General features: G+C 47.5%; 1 protein-coding gene across 1 annotated transcript in view; it reads right to left on the bottom strand.

Moving 5' to 3' along the window:
- Positions 1 to 304: 304 nt before the first annotated feature.
- Positions 305 to 22,751, bottom strand: part of ARHGEF33 (Rho guanine nucleotide exchange factor 33) — a 154,026-nt gene continuing 131,579 nt past the window's right edge. Inside the window, exon 17 of the mRNA XM_063919379.1 lies at positions 305 to 1,518. Within this exon, the coding sequence (XP_063775449.1) occupies positions 1,389 to 1,518 (130 nt within the window). The 3' untranslated portion in view covers positions 305 to 1,388. The remainder of the gene's footprint in view (positions 1,519 to 22,751) is intronic.

The following is a 22,751-nucleotide window of genomic DNA, read 5'->3' as shown; positions in this document are numbered from 1 at the left end:
GCTAGTTCTGCAGGACATGCCTGGCATGAGTCAGCTGGCAGCTCTGCTAACGTCTGGCGCCTTTTGTTTCTGAAAATGCATCTTATTTGCATTACTATGTGGCTAGGATGCACAAACAGCTTCTGCTGATTAAAATGATATGCAGCATGCCTATATTCTGTGTGCGACTGTGGCTGTATCTGCATACGAAATGCTACATTACAGTGATTTCCAGGAATACACTGCAATATAGCATTTTGTATGCCGATACAGCCACAGTCACACACACAATATAGGCATGCCGCATATCATTTAAATCAGCAGAAGCTGCTGGTGCCCCTAAGCATGCCAAATGCCCTAGGCATTTGCCTAGTTTGCCTATGCCTAAGGCCGGCTCTGTACATCTCTTTGCTTATCTCAAAATATCCACTCACGATTGCAGCACTTTCTTTGGACTGCACCTACTCTGTGGAATGCGCTCCCACACACAACATGAATCTCTTCTAGTCTCCAAACCTGCAAGCGTTCCCTAAAAATTCACCTCTTCGGGCAAGCTTAGCAAATTCTGGAACCGCACACATAACCTTCATAAACTTTCCTATCTAATTACATCCTTTCTGTACAGTCTACACACATATTCACATATCTTTTTTCTTCAATTTCACATCCTCCTGACCCCTGGTCAACATTGCTGTGGGACCATGTCATATAGCCTGCCAAGAACCTTTGCAATCTGGCTGGACCATTATGCAATAAATAGCACCTATCCTTGTGTATCATTGTCTGTTTCCCTGTCCAGTTTGTAATTTGGCAATGGTGTCAACCTGAACAACCTAGTATAAAGCTGCACACTCAACCGACCTGATCTGTTACTGCTGTACTGAATCTGGAAGACAGTTTGTCAAGAAACACATCTTGCCTATAGTGCCAGAATGAAAAGTAAATCTGGCTTTAACGTTCCTGTCTATAACACCAACGGAGGCATTCTCATAAACTCTTCCCCAGCTCCACCCATCTATCTGCATCTGGTAATAAAAAAAGTTTTAGCTGCACCCATGTGGTGCAGATAACTTTAAAATGAAAGTATTGGAACTTAACCCTACTAAAATGGTCCTGTTATTTGTCACATCTACAGTGGAGAATGGAAGATACAGTAAATATTTCTGATATTACATTCAGCATATTAAGGAAAAAGCTTACCTAGAAGTTACCAATAATAAAGAAGCCATATTTTACACTTTCTACTCTGTTTTCTATTAAACAGCAGCAAGATGAAATAGTTAACTGGGGAAAACGTAATAAAAAAAATAATACTGTTTTGGCTTTAGACACAAACTATCTTCGTGGTGAGGTCATTATTCCTGACTGTGGTTCACAGTTGCACTGGCTCTGTATATAGTAGTTTCTCACTACACCGCCGTCCCCCGGTCAAAGTCGCTGATCAGAGCAGTGTGTGTTCTGAAGATCTCCTGCCTGGTAGGAGACTGGTCTATGGATGACTTCTCACTCATCTTCTCTTTGCCATCTAATCCGCAGGACCTAAAATCTCAGAACACAGCAAGAATACAGTTTGTTTTATTTAAACTTTCATCCATGTTTGTCATAGAACTTTAGTTTCATTACTTTAGAAATACTGAAATGATATAGTCAGAGAACAATCTAAAAAAATAAATGGATTTTGGCTGTTTTAAATTGATTAGCAAAGTAAAAATTTGGCCAGTTATCAGCAACTTTCCACCCTACTGTGGCCCATAAATCTAGAGGCTGGGTTGGGCATGGAATCTCGACAGTGGAATCCAATGCTGAAGCCCTATCTCTAACCCAGCCTAACCCTAACCCAGCCCCCCCCCCCCCTCCCCAGCAGCCTAACCCGAAACACCACCCCCCTTCCCAGCCTAACTTTAACTCTAATCCAAACCATCATAATGCCCCGGGAACCTTAGGCATTCTCAGCATCTGGATTTTGACCATTGGGATACTGACCGAATCCCTATGGGCCAATTTATTGTTCTGACGACACTGGGTAAAAGACTGCATGCTAAAAATCCCTGTCTTGCCAATCCCAATTTTTTGGGTGTCAAATTTTTGTCATTTGCCATAAAGCAGATTCCTTTTTGAAGCACTCTTTTGTTATGTGTATTTGTTTTTATGATATGGTTATTGATATTAAGGCTAACTGGTGAACAAGCCCATGCTGTGAAACATACGTTCAGCAAACTTCATAACGGCTTCTCACTGCAGGAGGAAGTTGTGTCCGGTAGTGTGAAACCATGATCAGCAGCATGGTAACATACATCTCTCTTCTTACATCTTACATCTTCTTACATACATCTCATCGGTAACATACACCTCTCTTCCTTCACAGGTGCCAAACCGATCCCCGTGGTGCATCTGAAGCCTGCAATGATCCGAGTATCAGGGTCCACCTAACACCGATTAAAGGGATACGGAATGGCTACGTAGCTGTCTTTCTAACAGCATGGCACTCATCTCCACTCTCATCCATCGCCCGCTCCACGGATGCCGATGGAAAGCAGATGAGGATGAGTGCGTCTTATGCTGTGCCATTTCTTTAGCTCCTCGTCATTCTGAAAAGGGTCACCCATTTTATTCAAAGTGCTGCAGCTTTTAAAATTCGTGTACCAACCCTCTTTATCCATATGGCAGGGAGAGGTGAGCAACGTATATTGCTGCAGTGAAGAAATAAGTTAATTTTCACTGCACATATTCCGTAGACACCTCTCATATGTGGGCACCCACTGCTGAGACTGATACCCCTTTTACACCTACGAGCACGGGTCGCAGCCGGGAGCCTGACACGGGAGCTGCCCCCTGCTGCGACCCGTGCTCGGTCCCTTTCCCATTAGCAGTCACAACCCGGCATATGCCGGGTTGGTGACGCTTCTAGCTACACGGCAGGGGCGGCGCAGGGAGATCACATGATCTCCCAGCGCCGCCCATCCATACAGTGTAAACGGGAGCCGTGTCGCATCGACACGGCTCCCGTTTACACTACACCCTACCCGGATCATTCCCGTGTCCTACCCAGGTAAATAGCCGGGTAGGATTCACGGGTCACTTGATCCGGGTTTACCCTTTTCCACTTGCCAAAAACACGGGTAAATGCGCGCCCCCGTGCATTTACCCGTGTTTTTTGAGCTAGTGGAAAAGGGGTATAAATAACAAAATGAGACAGGTATGCACTATGCAGGATAAGAATATATGTGAATCTTATTGTTGTCATCTCGCTGAATACTGCACCCTATATCTGTTCTTGACGAGCTAATGAAACGAATGTGTTTAAAACTAATATTACATGGATAATGTAGCAGCATTTAGGGGGTACACCTTAAACAACTATTGATAATTGTGTATACTGCATTATTCTGAAGTAGAGGTTTCACTGTACAGAAGCATGTGTCTCTGTCATATCAGGTGTTTACAAATGTATATTTTATTAGTAGTTTCTTATATAGCGCAGCATATTCCGTTGCGCTTTACAATTAGAACAAAAGTTATAGAACAAAACTGGGCAAAAACAGACAGACATAAAGGTAAGATGGCCCTGCAGCGCTAGCAAGCTTACAATCAATAGGGAAAAATTCAACCTGCATACGTCACAGAAGCAAATATGCCTATGATTTATGCTTAACGGAACATACCTAATTGAAATTTGAAGTGTGTAGTCCCTGATGGGACATTTATATATGTTAAATCTTAGTTTCTAACCAATTGATATATGAAACAGGGGTTAAGGAGACTATAAGTACAAATGCGCAGATAGAAATCCATGAGGACTCCTCTCCTTCATTTCTCATACGTCCTAGAGGATGCTGGGGACTCCGTAAGAACCATGGGGTATAGACGGGATCCGCAGGAGACATGGGCACACTATAAGACTTTGAATGGGTGTGGACTGGCTCCTCCCTCTAAGCCCCTCCTCCAGACCTCAGTTAGACTCTGTACCCAGGAGTGACTGGACACACACTAGGGGAGCTCTACAGAGTTTCTCTAAAGACTTTATTGTTAGGTTTTTTTATTTTCAAGGAGACCTGCTGGCTACAGGCTCCCTGCATCGTGGGACTGAGGGGAGAGAAGTCAGACCTACTTCTTCTTAGTTCAAGGGCTCTGCTTCTTAGGCTACTGGACACCATTAGCTCCAGAGGGTTCGATCACTTGGTTCGCCTAGCTGCTTGTTCCCGGAGCCGCGCCGTCACCCCCTCACAGAAGCCAGAAGAAAGAAGCCGGGTGAGTATTAGAAGAAAAGAAGACTTCAGTGACGGCAGAAGACTTCAGTAACGGAGGTACAGCGCAGCGGTCGCGCTGCGCTCCATGCTCCCACACACCAACGCCACTCACAGGGTGCAGGGCGCTGGGGGGGAGCGCCCTGGGCAGCAAGTTACTGTAAGTTGTTGCCGCTGGCATATGTACATATTAGGTGCCTGGGCACCGTTTACAATACCCCCGCCAGATAACGCAGCGGCCACGCTGCGCGCCATTGCTCCCACACGCCAACGGTTTTTACAAGGGTGCAGGGCGCTAGGGGGAGCGCCCTGGGCAGCTATATATATATATATATATATATATATATATATACCTTTGAGGCATCTATACAGTATGTGGACACTGTATAGACACTCCCGATAGCATAAATAAGGCTATATTATTAGCGGGCTGAAGCGCGCCGAAGAGGGGCGGGGCTTAGCCCTCACTTCAGCATACAGTGCCATTTTCTATATGTCCCCGCCAAAAACAGTGCAGATGTGGGGGCGCACGGTGTTTAGTGCTATATAGAGGAAAATATAGCACTATTTTAGGCAAATGGGCATGTAATCTGTATGTTATGCGTATATATATAGATCGGGGTGTTCCCTGTCGGTTATCCACTATAGATTCAGTCGACATGTGTCGTCAGGAGTGAGTGCTCTGTCATTGATGGGGATCACTGTCGGCATCACCGACGCCTGTTGGTACTTGATTCTGTAGATGCAGTGTCAGCAGGTCGGTAGTTGTGTACTTGTCAACAGTAATCACTGTAGGGGAGACACAGTATGTGGGTGACTCTGTCGGCACCAACTGTTTTTACTGGGTGTAAATTAACACGCAGTAACTACCTTAGACCTGTATATATGTTTATATGTACAGTGGGGTTCGAAAGTTTGGGCACCCCAGGCAAAAATTCATTTTAATGTGCAAAAAGAAGCCAAGGAAAGATGGAAAAATCTCCAAAAGGCATCAAATTACAGATTAGACATTCTTATAACATGTCAAAAAAAGTTTGATTTTATTTCCATCATTTACACTTTCAAAATAACAGAAACAAAAAATGGCATCTGCAAAAGTTTGGCCACCCTGCAGAGTTAATACCTTGTTGATAAAGCTCTAGGTCGGCCGTGACGTGTTGGTCTCAGATCCTCTCAAGGAGTCCAAATGTTTATTCTTTTCCAGCCACGGATAGAATACTGCGAAGGTCAACTCCTGGTCGACACGGGGCCCTGTCTCAAAGGATCGTATACAGGAAGCTAAGTGATATTTTATTTCTATGCTTTGATGTTATTTGCATTACATGCGCATGGGGGAGTGTTTATATTCGGATAGGCATCCGTTAGATTTACCCTAAAAAGAGAGGGAATGTTCCTTTTGTTGGTTCTTCTCTATAACATTGCGGCAGGCTGCCGTGCGTATACAGGAGGTGTGGCCGGGGGAATGCTGAGGCTGACTCCGAGAGATACTGGAGTTTCTTCCTGGGACGGTGTACCGATGTTGGTGATGCCTCAGTTCAGTCAATCTCGGCGGATACGGCTGGTAAATCTAACTTTGTGAGTTAGTCCCCTTCACAACGGTTGGTGACGCATTCTTTTGTAGGATACAGTTGTTTTAACCGGTTCGTTACCGTTCTTTTTTCCTTTTCTGTGCAGGCAGTGGAAGGTGAAAAGGTAAGAGTTCTGCAGCCTTGTTAGGTTCGCAGAAGCGGATGTCGTTTTCTGTTTCTACCACATCCACTGCATGTCGCTGAGTCTATCTGGCTGGATCCCACTCTTGTGGGAACTCGTCTACTACTTTTCAGTCAGTCCGGGAATAGACTAGGAACTGTGAGTTAATTATAGAATCCAAAGGGGGCCATTCTGGCGTTACAGATGTTTCCCCTCACTAATTTTTCCAATAGATCTTGCCGTTCCCCTCTGGAAGGGGAGGTAGTGCGCGACACCATACCAGAGGTGCGTAAGGTTCAGAGCATTGTCCTGCTGTCCCTGTTTAAAAAAAATAAAAAAATGAATGCGTTGTTCTCCGCATTCTGATTACCTGGGTGGATATCCAGGATTGTCTTTGCCATTTCACCGGAGTGATGGCAGTGGGATGATATTCTTTCAATAGTAAGAGCCATTGTTGTTCTGTACTGGAACACTCTCCGGATTACGACGAGGTCAAGACACAAGTGGTGCAAATCGTTGTTTTTCTCTCTGACTGTTCTTCAACACAGGGGAAGGCTGTTATTCCCAACGACGCAGGCGTCGGAGGTGGGTATCAGAGTAGATACGGAATGATTGAAGTTCTGTGTGTTTCTGTGGAAAGAGGTCTGAGGATCCGGAGTCGGATCAGATTTGCAGTGACAATCCATCAATATGTTCCGTTGATGAAGAAGATCGGTGCGGCCTCAGAGGCCTTTTCAGTGAGCAGGTCAGATGCCAGAGTGGTTTTCACGGGGCCAGTTGGAAATGTGGTCCGGGTCTCACCTGCGCATGCGCCGGAATATAATCCTGATAGTCAGGTTTTCGCTCCTGTGGTGTTGGTTCAGTTCTCACCTCCTAGAGGGACGAAGGTTCGGAATCCAGGATGAGATCCTGGTGTCCATGCATGCAGATTTCCAAGACTGGGGAGCAGTCCGTGCAAGGGAAGTATTTCCAGAGGAAAAGGTCAAGCGGGGAAGCTTGTCTGCAATAAGCTTTCTTGAATTAAGAGCTATTTTCAATGAACATATGCTTCGTGATCTGCCTGTGTTAATTCTGTAGGACGACTTGACAGCAGTGGTGTAACTAAGCCGCTAGGGCAGAACAAGGAGCAAAGCGGCAATGGCAGATGCTGAAAAAGTTTTCCGCTGGGTGGAAAGACTGGTAACCGCTATATTAGCAGTCTTCGTTCCGGATGTGAACGACGGAGAAATAGATTCCTCTGCAGACGCGATCTCCATCCGGGAGAAATACGGTAGTCGTCGAGCACTGAAGCGACAAGTCTTGGAGGAATGCCTCAATTGGACATGTTGGCGTCTCGCTTCAACGAGAGATCTCAGAGATATTGTTCCAGGTCAGAGGACACTCAAGCTATAGCAGTGGACGTCCTCCGGACACCTTGGGTGTTTTCAGTTGGTCTATGTGTCCACTCCGTTTTCACTCTTCTGAGGGTGATAAACGTAAGAAGAACAAAGGTTCAGGTGATCCTCATTGTTCCGGTCTAAACAAGGGGGCTTGGTATCCAGTTCTTCAGGATTTACTCATAGAAGATCCCTGGCCTCTTCCTCTACATGAGGAACGGTTACAACAAGATCCGGGAGTGTATCAACACTTACCGCGGCTGCGTTTGACGGTGTGGCGGTTGAACACCATATCTTAACCAGAATGGATATTCCCGGTGAAGTCGTTTCCACACTTCTTAGGGCTAGAAAAGAAGTAATGGCAAAGCTTTACCACCGTGTTTGGAGAAAATGTGTGTCTTTGTGTGAATCCAAGAAGGCTACTACGGAACATTTCAGCTGGGTCGTTCTTCTCCATTCTTTGCAAGCAGGTGTGCGTGCAGGCCTAAAGTTAGGCTCCATTTCGGTTCGGTTTTAGCCTCATAAATTTTCTTTCAAGAAAGAATTGGCATCCTTTCCGGAAGTGCGGACCTTTGTGGGAGGAATACTGCACATCCAACCTCCATTTGTGCCCCCATTGGCACCGTGGGCCCTTGACGTGGTGTTGCGTTTTCTTGTGTCAAGATGTTTGGAACCTTTATGAACGGTTGTGTTAAAAATTTCTCTCTTGGAGAGTGGTCATGCTTTTGGCTTTGGCGTCTGCAAGGCGGATGTTAGAAGTTGCGGCTGGGTCTCACAAGAGCCCCTGTTTGATCTTCCAGGTGGATAGAGCGGAATGGAGAACTCGGATAATAGTTCTGCCCAAAAAAAAAAAAAGTGGTTTTGGTGTATCGCAGAAACCTGCCTATTTGATGCCTGTGGTTGCTTACGCATTGGCTGATTCAAGGTCTCTCGATGTAGTCAGGGCTTTGGATATTTATGTCGCCAATTTGGCTCAGATTGAGGAAACAGAGGCTCTGTTTGTTCGGTATGCCCCAGCGTGATTGGGGCGCCTGCGTCTCTGCAGTTTGTTACACGCTGGATCTGTGATACGATTCGGCGTGCTCGTTCTACGGCTGGATTGCAGTTACCGAAGTAGGTGGTGACCCGTTCTACTAGGTAGATGGGCTATTCTTGGGCGGATGCCCGAGGAGTCTCGCCGGTTCAACTTTGCCGAGCGGATACTTGGTCGGGTTCAAACACCTTGGCTAAGCTGTACAAGTTTGATACCCTGGCTGATGGGGACCACATGTTTGCTCAATCGGTGCTGCAGAGTCGTCCGCACTCTCCCGCCCGGTCTGGAGCTTTGGTATAAACCACATGATCCTTACGGAGTCCCCAGCATCCTCTAGGACGTACAGTATGAGAAAATAGGATTTTAATACCTACCGTTAAATCCTTTTTTCTTAGTCCGTAGAGGATGCTGGGCGCCCGTCCCAGTGCGCACTGTGTCTGCAGGTATTGGTTTCTGTTACACTCTTGTGGTGTTTCTTTTCTGTCAGGCTGTTGCTGACGTTGTGCATGCCATGGCGTGCGGTGTCTTATTATTGGTTGTGTTGACACACTGGTTGTGTTACATATTTTCTCAGCATGTGGCTGTGTATTTTTCATTCCATTGACTGGTATTCTTTTGAATGCCACGTTCTGCGGTATGTTCGTGGTGTGAGCTGGTATGACACTCACCGTATTTAAACAATCAATTCTTTCCTCGAAATGTCCGTCTCCCTGGGCACAGTTTTCTAACTGAGGTCTGGAGGAGGGGCATAGAGGGAGGAGCCAGTTCACACCCATTCAAAGTCTTATAGTGTGCCCATGTCTCCTGCGGATCCCGTCTATACCCAATGGTCCTTACGGAGTCCCCAGCATCCTCTACGGACTAAGAGAAAAGGATTTACCGGTAGGTATTAAAATCCTATTTTTTTTACAACTGTATCTGCATTCTAATAATAAGATTTTACTTACCGGTAAATCTATTTCTCGTAGTCCGTAGAGGATGCTGGGACACCGTAAGGACCATGGGGAATAGACGGGCTCCGCAGGAGATAGGGCACTTTAAGAAAGCTTTGGACTCTGGGTGTGCACTGGCTCCTCCCTCTATGCCCCTCCTCCAGACCTCAGTTAGGGAAACTGTGCCCAGAGGAGATGGACAGTACGAGGAAGGATTTTTGTAAATCTAAGGGCAAGATCCATACCAGCCACACCAATCACACCGTATAACTTGTGATAAACTTACCCAGTTAACAGTATGAACAACAACATAGCCACGGTTCCACCGAAAAACTATAACATAACCCTTATGTAAGCAATAACTATATACAAGTGTTGCAGAAGAAGTCCGCACTTGGGACGGGCGCCCAGCATCCTCTACGGACTACGAGAAATAGATTTACCGGTAAGTAAAATCTTATTTTCTCTAACGTCCTTGACGATGCTGGGACTCCGTAAGGACCATGGGGATTATACCAAAGCTCCCAAACGGGCGGGAGAGTGCGGATGACTCTGCAGCACCGATTGAGCAAACAGGAGGTCCTCCTCAGCCAGGGTATCAAACTTATAGAACTTTGCAAAGGTTGTTTGTCCCCGACCAAGTAGCTGCTCGGCACAACTGTAATGCCGAGACCCCTCGGGCAGCCGCACAAGAAGAGACCACTTTCCTAGTGGAGTGGGCCTTAACCGATTTCGGTAACGGCAATCCTGCCGTAGAATGCGCCTGCTGAATCGTGTTACAGATCCAGCGAGCAATAGTCCGCTTTGAAGCAGGAGCGCCAACCTTGTTGGTGTTAGGGTCTCCTGCCCTGTGCTGCCACGTCGTCATGGCAACCGGGAGACAAGTGCTAGCAGAGTAACCTGAGCGCAGCTGATACTCCGGTTCGGGTCTTTTGCTGTGCAGTGGTTACAGGCTCTGTGCACGGTAGGGGATCCGGTGCTGGTTTTTGTGCTCACAGTCTGTGAGGTCTGAGTGGGGCGTGGACAGCACCTGCTTTATAAGGCCTCTTCTTAGGGTAAGCAGATGCTGCTGAATCTTTGTTGGTTAGTCAGTTCCTGAAAGTTAGCCAGTACTGTGTAGCTTTGTATTTGTTTGTTGCTTACTGCAAATAGGCCTGGGGATTTGGTATTACACTCTGCCAATCCAGACCTAGCAGTAAGACTGGAGTCAGTCGTTTAGCTTGCTGGGGTTCTGTTACTACTCTGTGAACTTAGCAAGTTTGCGGCTGTATTCTAAGACTTGCCTGTCTAATCCTGTCTCACTGTGCTAGGTGTCAGGGGTCAGTTTAGTGGCAGTAAGCTGAACCTGTGCACTGCAAGTGAGAATTAGGATTGTGGAGACTCTCCTTGTGTCTATCATTCCATCTCTGACCAAGGAGTTTACTGCCACACCCGTTGGTAACCCTTTAGGGTTTTGCTGTTGCCCTTAGCAACAGTATTTCGGGTTCTCTACGTATTAAAACACAACATCTTGCTTTTCTCATCTGAGCATTACTAATACAAGGGAGACACCCAGTTCCTTAGCCTCTGGGCTTCTCTGTTCACTTTGTGTGTATTTTGTTACCCTATCACCTTCTGTGTACGTTATGTCATATTCCCCAGTCTGTCTGTGAGTCCATTTGTTTTGCATAACAGTTCAAACACCAGTACATTCCTGCAGGCACTGGTGTGCATAACATATTCAGCAGCCTAATACTCCTGTTGAAATTTTGTGGGAATATGGAGCATACCCCTCAAAATACGTTGCAACAGGTGGTCGATCAGGTGCAGGTCCTGACTCGACAATTTAATGATTTGTCCATTAAAATGCACACCTCCCAGGCTGCTGGCGGAGCTCCCGCAGCAGCAGCACCTGCAGGGGTTAAGGAGCCGAAAGTAAATCTCCCGGATCGTTTTTCTGGAGATCGCTCGCAGTTCTTTTGTTTCAAGGAGAGCTGCAAGCTATACTTCCGGCTTAGGCCTCAGTCTTCTGGGTCGGAGATTCAGCGGGTGGGCATAGTGATTTCCTTGCTACAAGGAGACCCACAGGTCTGGGCATATGGGTTGCAGCCTGACTGTCCGTCGCTTAAAAGTGTTGATGCTTTTTTTACGGCACTGGGCATGTTGTATGATGACCCTGACAAGACGGCCTCAGCCGAGGCTCAGATTTCGATCCTTAAGCAAGGGCGAAGGCCAGTTGAGGTTTACTGTACGGAGTTTCGGAGGTTGGCCCATGATACCCAGTGGAATGACCCAGCCCTGAGACACCAGTACCGAAGAGGTCTTTCTAACCAGATAAAGGACCAACTGGTACAATATCCCTTGCCTGATAGCTTGGATCAGCTCATGCAGTTATCCATCCGGGTGGATAGATGGCTGAGAGAGCGTAGGCTTGAAAGGGAGACTGAGATTTCCTTCCTTCCCAAGGGAACCTCAGACTCTGAGGAATTTTCCGAGGAGCCTATGCAGATTGGGGCTACCCGCCTCTCCTTGCGTGAGAAGACGCGGAGGAGACAGCAGGGGTTGTGTTTGTACTGTGGGAATAAAGGTCATGTAGTAGTATCATGCCCAGAAAAGCCGGAAAACTTCAGGGCCTGAGGGTGATGGGAAATATCCTGTCAGGCCAGAAGTCAGAATTTCCCAAGAAGACTTTTATCATTCCGGTGACCTTGAAGATCCTCGGTCAAACTGTCAAGACTGAGGCCTTTGTGGACAGTGGGGCCGACGGGGTTTTTATGGACCGCCAATTCGCCCTGAAACACTCTGTTCCCTTAGTACCCTTGGCATCGGAAATTGAGATTTGTGGGTTAAACGGGGAACCATTATCCCAAGGTAAAATTACCTCTTGCACTAGCCAGATTTCTTTGTTTATTGGAGCCACACACTCTGAAAAATTGTCCTTTTATGTGACTGTCTGTACTTTTGCCCCATTGGTGTTGGGGTTACCCTGGTTAAGGGCCCACAATCCTCAATTTGACTGGGTCTCTGGGGAGATTCTTAGTTGGGGTACTGATTGTTTCAGGAGTTGCTTGAGACTTCCAGTCAGGCTCTCGCAGCTAAGTTTGCCAGGATTGCCAGGGTGTTATGCAGATTTTGCGGACGTGTTCTCCCAAAAAGTTGCAGAGGTACTACCTCCCCATCGCCCCTATGACTGTGCCATTGATTTGTTGCCAAATGCTAAGCTTCCCAAGAGCAGGTTGTACTCCCTGTCACGTCCTGAGACTCAGGCTATGGCAGAGTACATTCAGGAGAACTTGGCTAAGGGATTTATCAGACCTTCACAGTCTCCAGTTGGGTCGGGGTTCTTCTTCGTGGGTAAAAAGGACGGTTCGTTGCGACCCTGCATCGACTTCAGGGAATTGAACCGTATCACGATTAAAAACTCATACCCACTGCCTCTCATTTCGGTCTTGTTTGACCAGCTTCGTACTGCCACCATTTTTTCTAAGATTGACCTACGCGGTGCGTACAATCTAATCCGAATAAGAGAGGGGGATGAATGGAAGACTGCCTTTAATACCCACTCAGGGCATTATGAATATTTGGTGATGCCTTTTGGGCTCTGTAATGCCCCGGCAGTCTTCCAGGATTTCATGAATGATGTGCTCAGGGAATATTTGGATAGATTCTTAGTTGTATACTTAGATGACATCCTAATCTTCTCCCATTCCCTGGAGGAACATCAGAAGCATGTACGCTTAGTCCTCCAGAAACTCAGAGACCACCGGCTTGGGGCGAAGCTGGAGAAGTGCGAATTTGAAGTTCAGCAAATCGCATTTCTAGGATATATTATCTCCCCAGAAGGTTTCCAAATGGAGGGTTCCAAGGTACAGGCAGTCCTGGATTGGGTGCAGCCCACTAGTTTGAAGGCGCTTCAGCGCTTCCTGGGCTTTGCAAATTTTTATAGACGATTTATCGCTGGATTTTCGTCTATAGTGGCGCCCTTGGTGGCACTCACTAAGAAAGGGGCGGATGTTGCTCACTGGTCTTGTGAGGCTAAAGCGGCTTTTGCCCGTCTCAAAAGGGCATTTGTTTCGGCCAAGGTGCTGCGACACCCAGATCCAGAGCGTCCTTTTGTGGTGGAGGTGGATGCCTCTGAGACGGGTATTGGGGCAGTGCTTTCTCAGATGGCAGTGTCTGATAATCGCCTTCATCCCTGTGCTTACTTTTCCCGTAAATTTTCGCCTGCCGAGATGAATTATGACGTGGGTAACCGGGAATTGTTGGCTATTAAGGATGCACTCGAGGAGTGGAGACACTGGCTTGAGGGGGCTAAGTTTGTGGTCTCAATTCTCACTGACCATAAGAATCTGGCATATTTAGAGTCAGCGAAGCGTCTCAATGCTAGGCAGGCACAATGGGCTTTGTTTTTTGCTCGCTTTAATTTTTTGATAACATATCGCCCTGGGTCAAAAAACATCAAGGCTGATGCGCTCTCGCGGAGTTTTGCTCCAATGCAGGAGACCACCGAGGAGCCGTTGCCCATTGTTTCCCCATCATGTATTAAAGTGGGCATTACCCAGGACCTCTTATCATTAGTCCTTAGAGCACAGGAGCAGGCTCCTCCAGACCTTCCGGTAGGTCTTTTGTTTGTGCCTCCCAGGTTAAGACAGCGAGTGTTCCTGGAATTCCATGCCAAGAAGTCGGCAGGTCACCCGGGTATTGCCAGAACTCGGGAGTTGCTATCTAGGGCGGTGTGGTGGCCCTCGGTGGCTAAGGATGTGGATCAGTGGGTTCGGGCATGTGACATCTGTGCCCGAAATAAGACTCCTAGAGGGGTTCCTGTTGGCCCATTACATCCACTCTCTATCCCATCTAAGCCATGGACCCACATTTCAATGGATTTTGTGGTGGACTTGCCCAAATCCTCGGGGATGACAGCCATCTGGGTTGTCGTTGACAGGTTTTCGAAGATGGCGCACTTCGTTCCACTGGTTGGGCTGCCATCGGCCAGACGCCTGTCTGAATTATTTATGCTGCATGTTGTGCGTCTCCACGGGTTGCCACTTGATGTGGTCTCTGACCGCGGATCCCAGTTTGTGGCCAAATTCTGGAGGGCATTTTGTTCCGATCTCCAGATTTCTGTCAGCTTGTCGTCAGGCTACCATCCGCAGTCTAATGGGCAGACTGAAAGGGTGAACCAGTCCTTGGAGCAGTTCCTCAGGTGTTATGTCTCCAAGTGTCAGACTGACTGGGTTGCTCATCTGTCCATGGCGGAGTTTGCCTATAACAACGCGGCTCACTCTGCTACAGGGATCTCTCCCTTCCTTTGTGTGTATGGGCATCATCCTAAGGCCAATTCTTTTGACCCCCTGGACTCCACGCCTGGTGGTTCCTCTGTGGTTTCGGTCCTTAGAGGTATTTGGCGGAAAGTGAAGAAAGCCCTTGTGTCTGTGTCATTAGTGACCAAAAGGGTTTTTGATAAGCGGAAAAGACCCTGCAGCTTCAAATTAGGAGATTTCGTCTGGTTGTCTACCAAGAATTTGAAGTTGAGACAGCCATCTCATAAGTTAGGCCCCCGGTTCATCGGCCCTTATAAGATCACCAGGGTTATCAATCCGGTGGCATTTCAGTTAGATCTGCCCCGTTCTTTGGGTATCAATAAAACATTTCATTGTTCCCTTTTAAAACGGGCGATTAGTAATCCTTCTTCCAGTGGAAGACCTTCCCCTCTTCTGATACGTGGCCAGAGGGAGTTTGTTGTTAAAAGGATTCTTGACTCCAAGGTGGTTCGGGGTCGGCTGTCATTTTTGGTGCACTGGAAGGGGTATGGCCCGGAGGAGCGGTCGTGGGTGCGCAGTTGTGATCTTCATGCCCCCAGACTGATACGCTCTTTCTTCTCGCAGTTCCCCGATAAACCCGGTGGTAGGGGTTCTTTGACCCCTCGTCAGAGGGGGGGTACTGTTAGGGTCTCCTGCCCTGTGCTGCCACGTCGTCATGGCAACCGGGAGACAAGTGCTAGCAGAGTAACCTGAGCGCAGCTGATACTCCGGTTCGGGTCTTTTGCTGTGCAGTGGTTACAGGCTCTGTGCACGGTAGGGGATCCGGTGCTGGTTTTTGTGCTCACAGTCTGTGAGGTCTGAGTGGGGCGTGGACAGCACCTGCTTTATAAGGCCTCTTCTTAGGGTAAGCAGATGCTGCTGAATCTTTGTTGGTTAGTCAGTTCCTGAAAGTTAGCCAGTACTGTGTAGCTTTGTATTTGTTTGTTGCTTACTGCAAATAGGCCTGGGGATTTGGTATTACACTCTGCCAATCCAGACCTAGCAGTAAGACTGGAGTCAGTCGTTTAGCTTGCTGGGGTTCTGTTACTACTCTGTGAACTTAGCAAGTTTGCGGCTGTATTCTAAGACTTGCCTGTCTAATCCTGTCTCACTGTGCTAGGTGTCAGGGGTCAGTTTAGTGGCAGTAAGCTGAACCTGTGCACTGCAAGTGAGAATTAGGATTGTGGAGACTCTCCTTGTGTCTATCATTCCATCTCTGACCAAGGAGTTTACTGCCACACCCGTTGGTAACCCTTTAGGGTTTTGCTGTTGCCCTTAGCAACAGCATTTCGGGTTCTCTACGTATTAAAACACAACATCTTGCTTTTCTCATCTGAGCATTACTAATACAAGGGAGACACACAGTTCCTTAGCCTCTGGGCTTCTCTGTTCACTTTGTGTGTATTTTGTTACCCTATCACCTTCTGTGTACGTTATGTCATATTCCCCAGTCTGTCTGTGAGTCCATTTGTTTTGCATAACAGTTCAAACACCAGTACATTCCTGCAGGCACTGGTGTGCATAACAGTTGGCCGCATACAGAACGAACAAAGCTTCAGTCTTTCTGATTCTAGCCGTTCTGGTCACATAAATCTTCAAAGCCATGACTACATCCAGGGATTCGGAATCCTCCAAGTCCCGTGTAGCCACAGGCACGACAATAGGTTGGTTCACATGAAAAGATGAGACCACTTTTGGCAGAAAGTGAGGGCGAGTCCTCAACTCTGCCCTATCCACGTGAAAAACCAAGTATGGGCTTTTATGTGATAAAGCCGCCAATTCGGAAACACGTCTTGCCGAAGCTAACGCCAACAACATGACCACTTTCCACGTGAGGTATTTCAACTCCACAGTTTTGAGTGGTTCAAACCAAGGTGACTTGAGGAAACGTAACGCCACGTTAAGATCCCAAGGCGCCACCGGAGGCACAAAGGGAGGCTGAATATGCAGCACTTCCTTCACAAAGGTCTGTTCTTCAGGAATAGAGGCCAATTCTCTTTTAAAGAAAATGGATAAGGCCGCAATCTGGACCTTTATGGACCCTAATTTTAGGCCCAAAGAGACTCCTGTTTGAAGGAAGTGAAGTAGACGGCCCAAATGGAACTCCTCCGTAGGAGCAGCTCTGGCCTCACACCAAGAAACATATTTCCGCCATATACGGTGATAATGTTTTAACGTCACGTCTTTCCTAGCCTTGATCAGGGTAGGAATGACTTACTCCGGAATCCCTTTTTCCGCTAGGATCCGGCGTTCAACCGCCATGCCGTCAAATGCAGCCGCAGTAAGTCTTGGAACAGACAGGGCCCCTGCCGCAGCAGGTCCTGCCTTAGAGGAAGAGGCCACGGATCCCCTGCGAGCAACTCTTGCAGCTCCGGATACCAAGTCCTCCGTGGCCAATCCGGAACAATGAGTATTGTTCTGACCCTGCTTCTTCGTATTATTCTCAACACCTTGGGTATGAGAGGAAGAGGAGGAAACACATAGACCGATCTGAACACCCAAGGTGTCACCAGAGCATCTACCGCTACCGCCTGAGGGTCCCTTGACCTGGCGCAATACCGCTTTAGCTTTTTGTTGAGACGGGATGCCATCATGTCGATTTGAGGCAGTCCCCAACGATCCGTGATCTGTGCGAAGACTTCTTGATGAAGTCCCCACTCTCCCGGATGCAGGTCGTGCCTGCTGAGGAAGTCCGCCTCCCAGTTGTCCACCCCCGGGATGAACACCGCTGACAGCGCGCTTACATGGCCTTCCGCCCAGCGAGAATCCTGGTCGCTTCTGCCATGGCCATTCTGCTCCTTGTTCCGCCTTGGCGGTTTATATGAGCCACTGCCGTGACATTGTCTGACTGAATCAGAACCGGTTTTCTCCGAAGCAATTCCTCCGCTTGACGCAGGGCGTTGTATATGGCCCTCAACTCCAGGACGTTGATGTGGAGACAAGACTCTAGGCTTGACCAGAGACCTTGGAAATTTCTTCCCAGTGTCACTGCTCCCCAGCCTCGGAGGCTTGCGTCCGTGGTCACCAGGACCCAGTGCTGAATGCCGAACCTGCGACCTTCTAGTAGGTGAGCACTGTTCAGCCACCACAGGAGAGATACCCTGGTCCTGGGAGACAGGGTGATCCTGTGATGCATTTGTAAATGGGACCCGGACCACTTGTCCAAGAGGTCCCATTGAAAAGTCCTCGTATGGAACCTGCCGAAAAGGATGGCCTCGTAGGAAGCCACCATCTTCCCCAGGACCCGCGTGCAATGATGCACTGAAACCTTTTTTTGGTTTTAATAGGTTCCTGACCATGGCTATGAGTTCCTGAACCTTTTCGATCAGAAGAAAAACCTTTTTCTGGTCTGTGTCTAGAATCAGCCCCAAAAAGGTCAGACGCTTTGTAGGGACTAGCTGTAACTTCGGTATATTGAGAATCCAGCCATGTATCTGCAACATCTTCATGGACAGAGACACGCTGTCCAGCAACCTCTCCCGAGATCTCGCCTTTATGAGGAGATCATCCAAGTATGGGATAATTGTGACCCCCTGCCTGCGCAGGAGCACCATCATTTCCGCCATTACCTTGGTGAAAATTCTCGGGGCCGTGGAAAGCCCAAACGGCAACGTCTGAAATTGGTAGTGACAGTCCTGCACTGCAAATCTCAGGAACGCCTGATGCGGAGGGAATATCGGAACATGAAGGTAAGCATCCTTTATGTCCAGGGACACCATTCAATCCCCCCCCTCCAGGCTGGCGATGACCGCCCTGAGTGATTCCATTTTGAACTTGAACCTCTTCAAGTACAGGTTCAGAGATTTCAGGTTTAAAATGGGTCTGACCGAACCGTCCGGTTTCGGGACCACAAACAGTAATATACCTCTCCTTGCTGGAGATGAGGAACTGTGACAATCACCTGTTGAATATACAATTTTTGGATTGCTGCCAACACTAGCTCCCTCTCTGACGGGGAAGCCGGCAGAGCCGATTTGAAAAATCGGCGAGGAGGCCAGTCTTCGAATTCCAGCCTGTATCCCTGAGAAACAATCTCTAATGCCCAGGGATCCACCTGCGAGTGAACCCAGACGTGGCTGAAAAACCGAAGACAGCCCCCACCAGATCTGCCTCCCCTCGGAAAGCACCAGCGTCATGCGGTGGACTTTGCAGACGCAGGGGAGGACTTCTGCTCTTGGGAACTAGCTGTGTGCAGCTTTTTTCCCCTGCCTTTCCCTCTGGCAACAAAGGATGATCCACGTACCTTCTTGTTTTTATTGGAACGAAAGGACTGCATTTGATAATGAGGTGCCTTTTTTGTATGCTGCGGGAGGACATAAGGTAAGAAATTTGACTTACCAGCCGTAGCCGTAGAGACAAGATCCGAGAGGCCGTCTCCAAACAACTCCACCCCTTTGTAAAGCAAGGACTCCATATGCCGCTTTGAATCGGCATCTCCCGTCCACTGTCGGGTCCACAAGAGCCGCCTAGCAGAAATAGACATAGCGTTTATTCTGGAGCTTAATAAACAAATGTCTCTCTGAGCATCCCTCATATACAAGGCAGCATCTCTGATATGCTCTATGGTCATTTCAATGGCGTCCCTATCTAAGGTGTCAATTTCCGTAGATAAGGAATCTGCCCATGCCACAACCGCACTACAAACCCAGGCCGACGCCATAGCCGGTCGAGCAATAGTACCGGAATGATTGTAAATGTGCTTTAAGGTAATTTCCTGCCTGCGATCAGCAGGTTCCTTGAGGGAAGCCGTATCCTGAGAAGGCAGTGCCACCTTTTTGGACAAACGTGTCAGCGCCTTGTCAACTTTTGGCGAAGATTCCCAGCGTATCCTATCAGTTTGTGGAAAAGGATACGCCATGAGAATCCTTTTGTGAACTTGTGGTCTCCTATCCGGAGATTCCCAAGCCTTTTCGCACAAGTCACTTAATTCAAATTAGGATGGAAAAGTGACTTCAGGCTTTTTCCCTTTATACATGTGTACCCTCGTGTCAGGGACAGGGGGTTCCTCAGTAATATGCAAAACCTCTTTAATAGCAATAATCATGTACCGTATACCCTTAGCCACCTTCGGCTGTAATTTTGCATCTTCATAGTCGACACTAGAGTCAGTATCTGTGTCATCGATCTGGGATATGGTGCGCTTCTGAGACCCCGAAGGACCTGGCGCCCCCTGGACAGGCATGGACTGGCTACCTGACTGATCCCTAGCTTCTGCCTTGTCTAATCTTTTATGCAATAGATTGACATTTGCATTCAAGACATTCAGCATATCCACCCATTCCGGTGTCGGCGTTGCCGACGGCGACCTGACATTCAAGTACTCCCCCTCCACATTAAGCGAGCCTTCCTCGTCAAACATGTCGACACACGCGTACCGACACACTTCACACACACACAGGGAACCCCTTTCCTGAAGACAGTATCCCTGTCAAGGCCCTTTGGAGAGACAGAGAGAGAGAGTATGCCAGCACACACCCCAGCGCAATAACCCTGGAGACCAACACAAAATGTTTTTCCCCAGCAGCGCTGTATAATATGTAAACCGCCAATTATGTGCCCTCCGCCCTCTCTTTTAAGCACCCTTTCACCGTGTGTAAGCAGGGGAGAGCCGGGGAGCTTCCTCTCAGCAGTGCTGTGCAGAGAAAATGGCGCTGGTGAGTGCTGAGGGAGAAGCCCCGCCCCCTCGGCGGCGGGCTTCTGTCCCGCTCAAACTTAGTAAAATATGGCAGGGGCTCTTTTATATACATGTACAGAGCCCACCTGTACATGTATATAGTCTTTTTGCCATGCAGAGGTTTATATTGCTGCCCAGGGTGCCCCCCCCCTGCGCCCTGCACCCTTACAGTGACCGCAGTATGTGAGGTGTATGGGAGCAATGAGTGCTGTGCATACCTCAGTGAAGCTGAAGGCTTCTGCCGCCTGACGACTTCTGTCTTCTGTACTTCTAGCTCTGTGAGGAGAACGGCGGCGCGGCTCCGGGGGTGAACGCCCAGTAAGAACTTGCGTTCACCCTCTCTGGAGCTAATGGTGTCCAGTAGCCGAGGAAGCAGAGCCTATCTTTGACAAGAAGGTCTGCTCCTCACTCCTCAGTCCCTCGATGCAGGGAGCCTGTTGCCAGCAGTGCTCCCTGTGAAAAAGTAGTAAAAGGTAGAAAAAAAAAATCCAAACAAAAATGCTTCTAGGCAGAGAACTCTGGAGAGCTCTCTGCAGTGCACCCATCTTGCTCTGGGCACAGTGTAAAACTGAGGTTTGGAGGAGGGGCATAGAGGGAGGAGCCAGTGCACACCCAGAGTCCAAAGCTTTCTTAAAGTGCCCTATCTCCTGCGGAGCCCGTCTATTCCCCATGGTCCTTACGGAGTCCCAGCATCCTCAAGGACGTTAGAGAAATTGTGAGTGGAGTGACACAAACAGCAACATTGTAATGATAGGTGTCACAAATGTATCTGCTGTACAAACTAGCACATAATAAGATCCATGAAGGAAAGATTATGTACTCTATTTTATTATAAAGAGGAACCAATGCTGACTGACTGCTGAATTCACAGCAAGCAATGTATTCCACTGCCAAAATTTAAGGCAAATTATTATGCCAATATTAAAAATAACTTCTTGGTCTTAAAGGCAAGTAAAAATGCCATTATCTTATTATGTTTCTTAAGGCCTAATTTGCAAGACAAATAGAATTTTTTTGACACTATAATTTTACCATAGAGACGGTTTACGTCTGTCATTTACTTTATTTATTAATTGTAAGGGGGTGACTATCATAGAATTGTTCTTCGAGTCACGCATTATTTTCCGTTTTCCCCTTCTGTTTTAAGAGGAAAAGATTAAAAGTTACATTTTAATATTAATAACCATATCATAAAAACAAATACACATAACAAAAGAGTGCTCCAAAAAGGAATCTTTCTTGTGGCAAATACCAAAAATGTGATACTTGTGAATCGAGTTTATGATTCCAGGAGCACCTCCAGCCTCATACTACATAGTAACATAGTAACATAGTAACATAGTATCTAAGGTTGAAAAAAGACAATTGTCCATCGGATTCAATCTATTTGTGGTCTCCTATGCACGATTATTTTGTATAAAATTTTGACTGAAGCTGCTGACTGCCGTTCCGATTAACCCCTCTTTTTTATAATAACCATAGTGCGTGACTATGCCCCGTAACCCTGGATATCCTTATCCATTAGGAATTTATCTAACCCATTCTTAAAGGTGTTGACTGAGTTGGCCATTACAACTCCCTCAGGCAGGGAATTCCAAACACGTATCGTCCTTACCGTTGATCTTATTAAAGGAGCTGATGCTTATTGGCTCGTTCTTCTAAAATATTAAATATAAAATAATTTGGTTCGGTGCGCGATAAAAAAACGTTACTGTGCAGATCCCAATTTTTTGGTCAGATTTGGTGAATTGAGGATTTCCAACATGTTGGATTTCCCTAATCACCGACCCAGAAATTGCCAAATTGTGGAACTGCCCCAATAACTGCCTCATGTATGGGCCCCTTAGATGTACCCGCTTGAACAATAATAAAGATGAATCTAATGAGCACAGTTGTGAGGAGTCTTCTTCAGGCGTAAAACTAGCACTGCGTTTTCCTATCAAATTTAGTTTTTTAAAAGTGATTTCACTGAACAGCAGCTATTGATGTAAAAAGATATAAGAACCAGAAATGAATGTTCCTGCGACTTCTCATTTGCAAAACATGGTGGTAGCAATTTCGTATATACTTTTGTCTATACTATACACTCATAGCATGATAGGTAGTCCCTTTAGCGGAGAAATCAAGTGTACTGCAAGCGCTGAATGCAATGACTGAAGCGGGTTGGGTTCGGGTAACCAGCGTTTGGGATTCTGACGGTCACTATGCCAATGCTGGGATACCGGGCTTTAGAATGCCGGCGTGTGTGTGGGGTGGGGGTGGGTGGGGGCGAGAACAAGGAAGCCCTGCTGTGGGCTCGGTGGGGAGCTGCACTCACCACAGGTTCTATTCCCACTCTATGGCTGTTGTGGACACCCACGAGTGGGAATAGTCTCTGTTAGTCGGCATAGCTCATTTAGATGGCAGCTGCACAATCCTGAAGAAATTGCTTTGACTGGACAACACCCCCCACCCTTCCCCAAGTAAACATGTAGCAATGCACAGGATAAATGCCCAATAAGGTCTCTCTGGTTAATCCTGGAATGTGTAGGTGTTTACATTTATT

Source organism: Pseudophryne corroboree, chromosome 4 (assembly GCF_028390025.1).
Source record: "Pseudophryne corroboree isolate aPseCor3 chromosome 4, aPseCor3.hap2, whole genome shotgun sequence".
Lineage (NCBI taxonomy): Eukaryota > Metazoa > Chordata > Amphibia > Anura > Myobatrachidae > Pseudophryne > Pseudophryne corroboree.
Note: the sequence above shows the minus strand (reverse complement) of the source record. Positions and strands in the feature narration are given on the sequence as shown.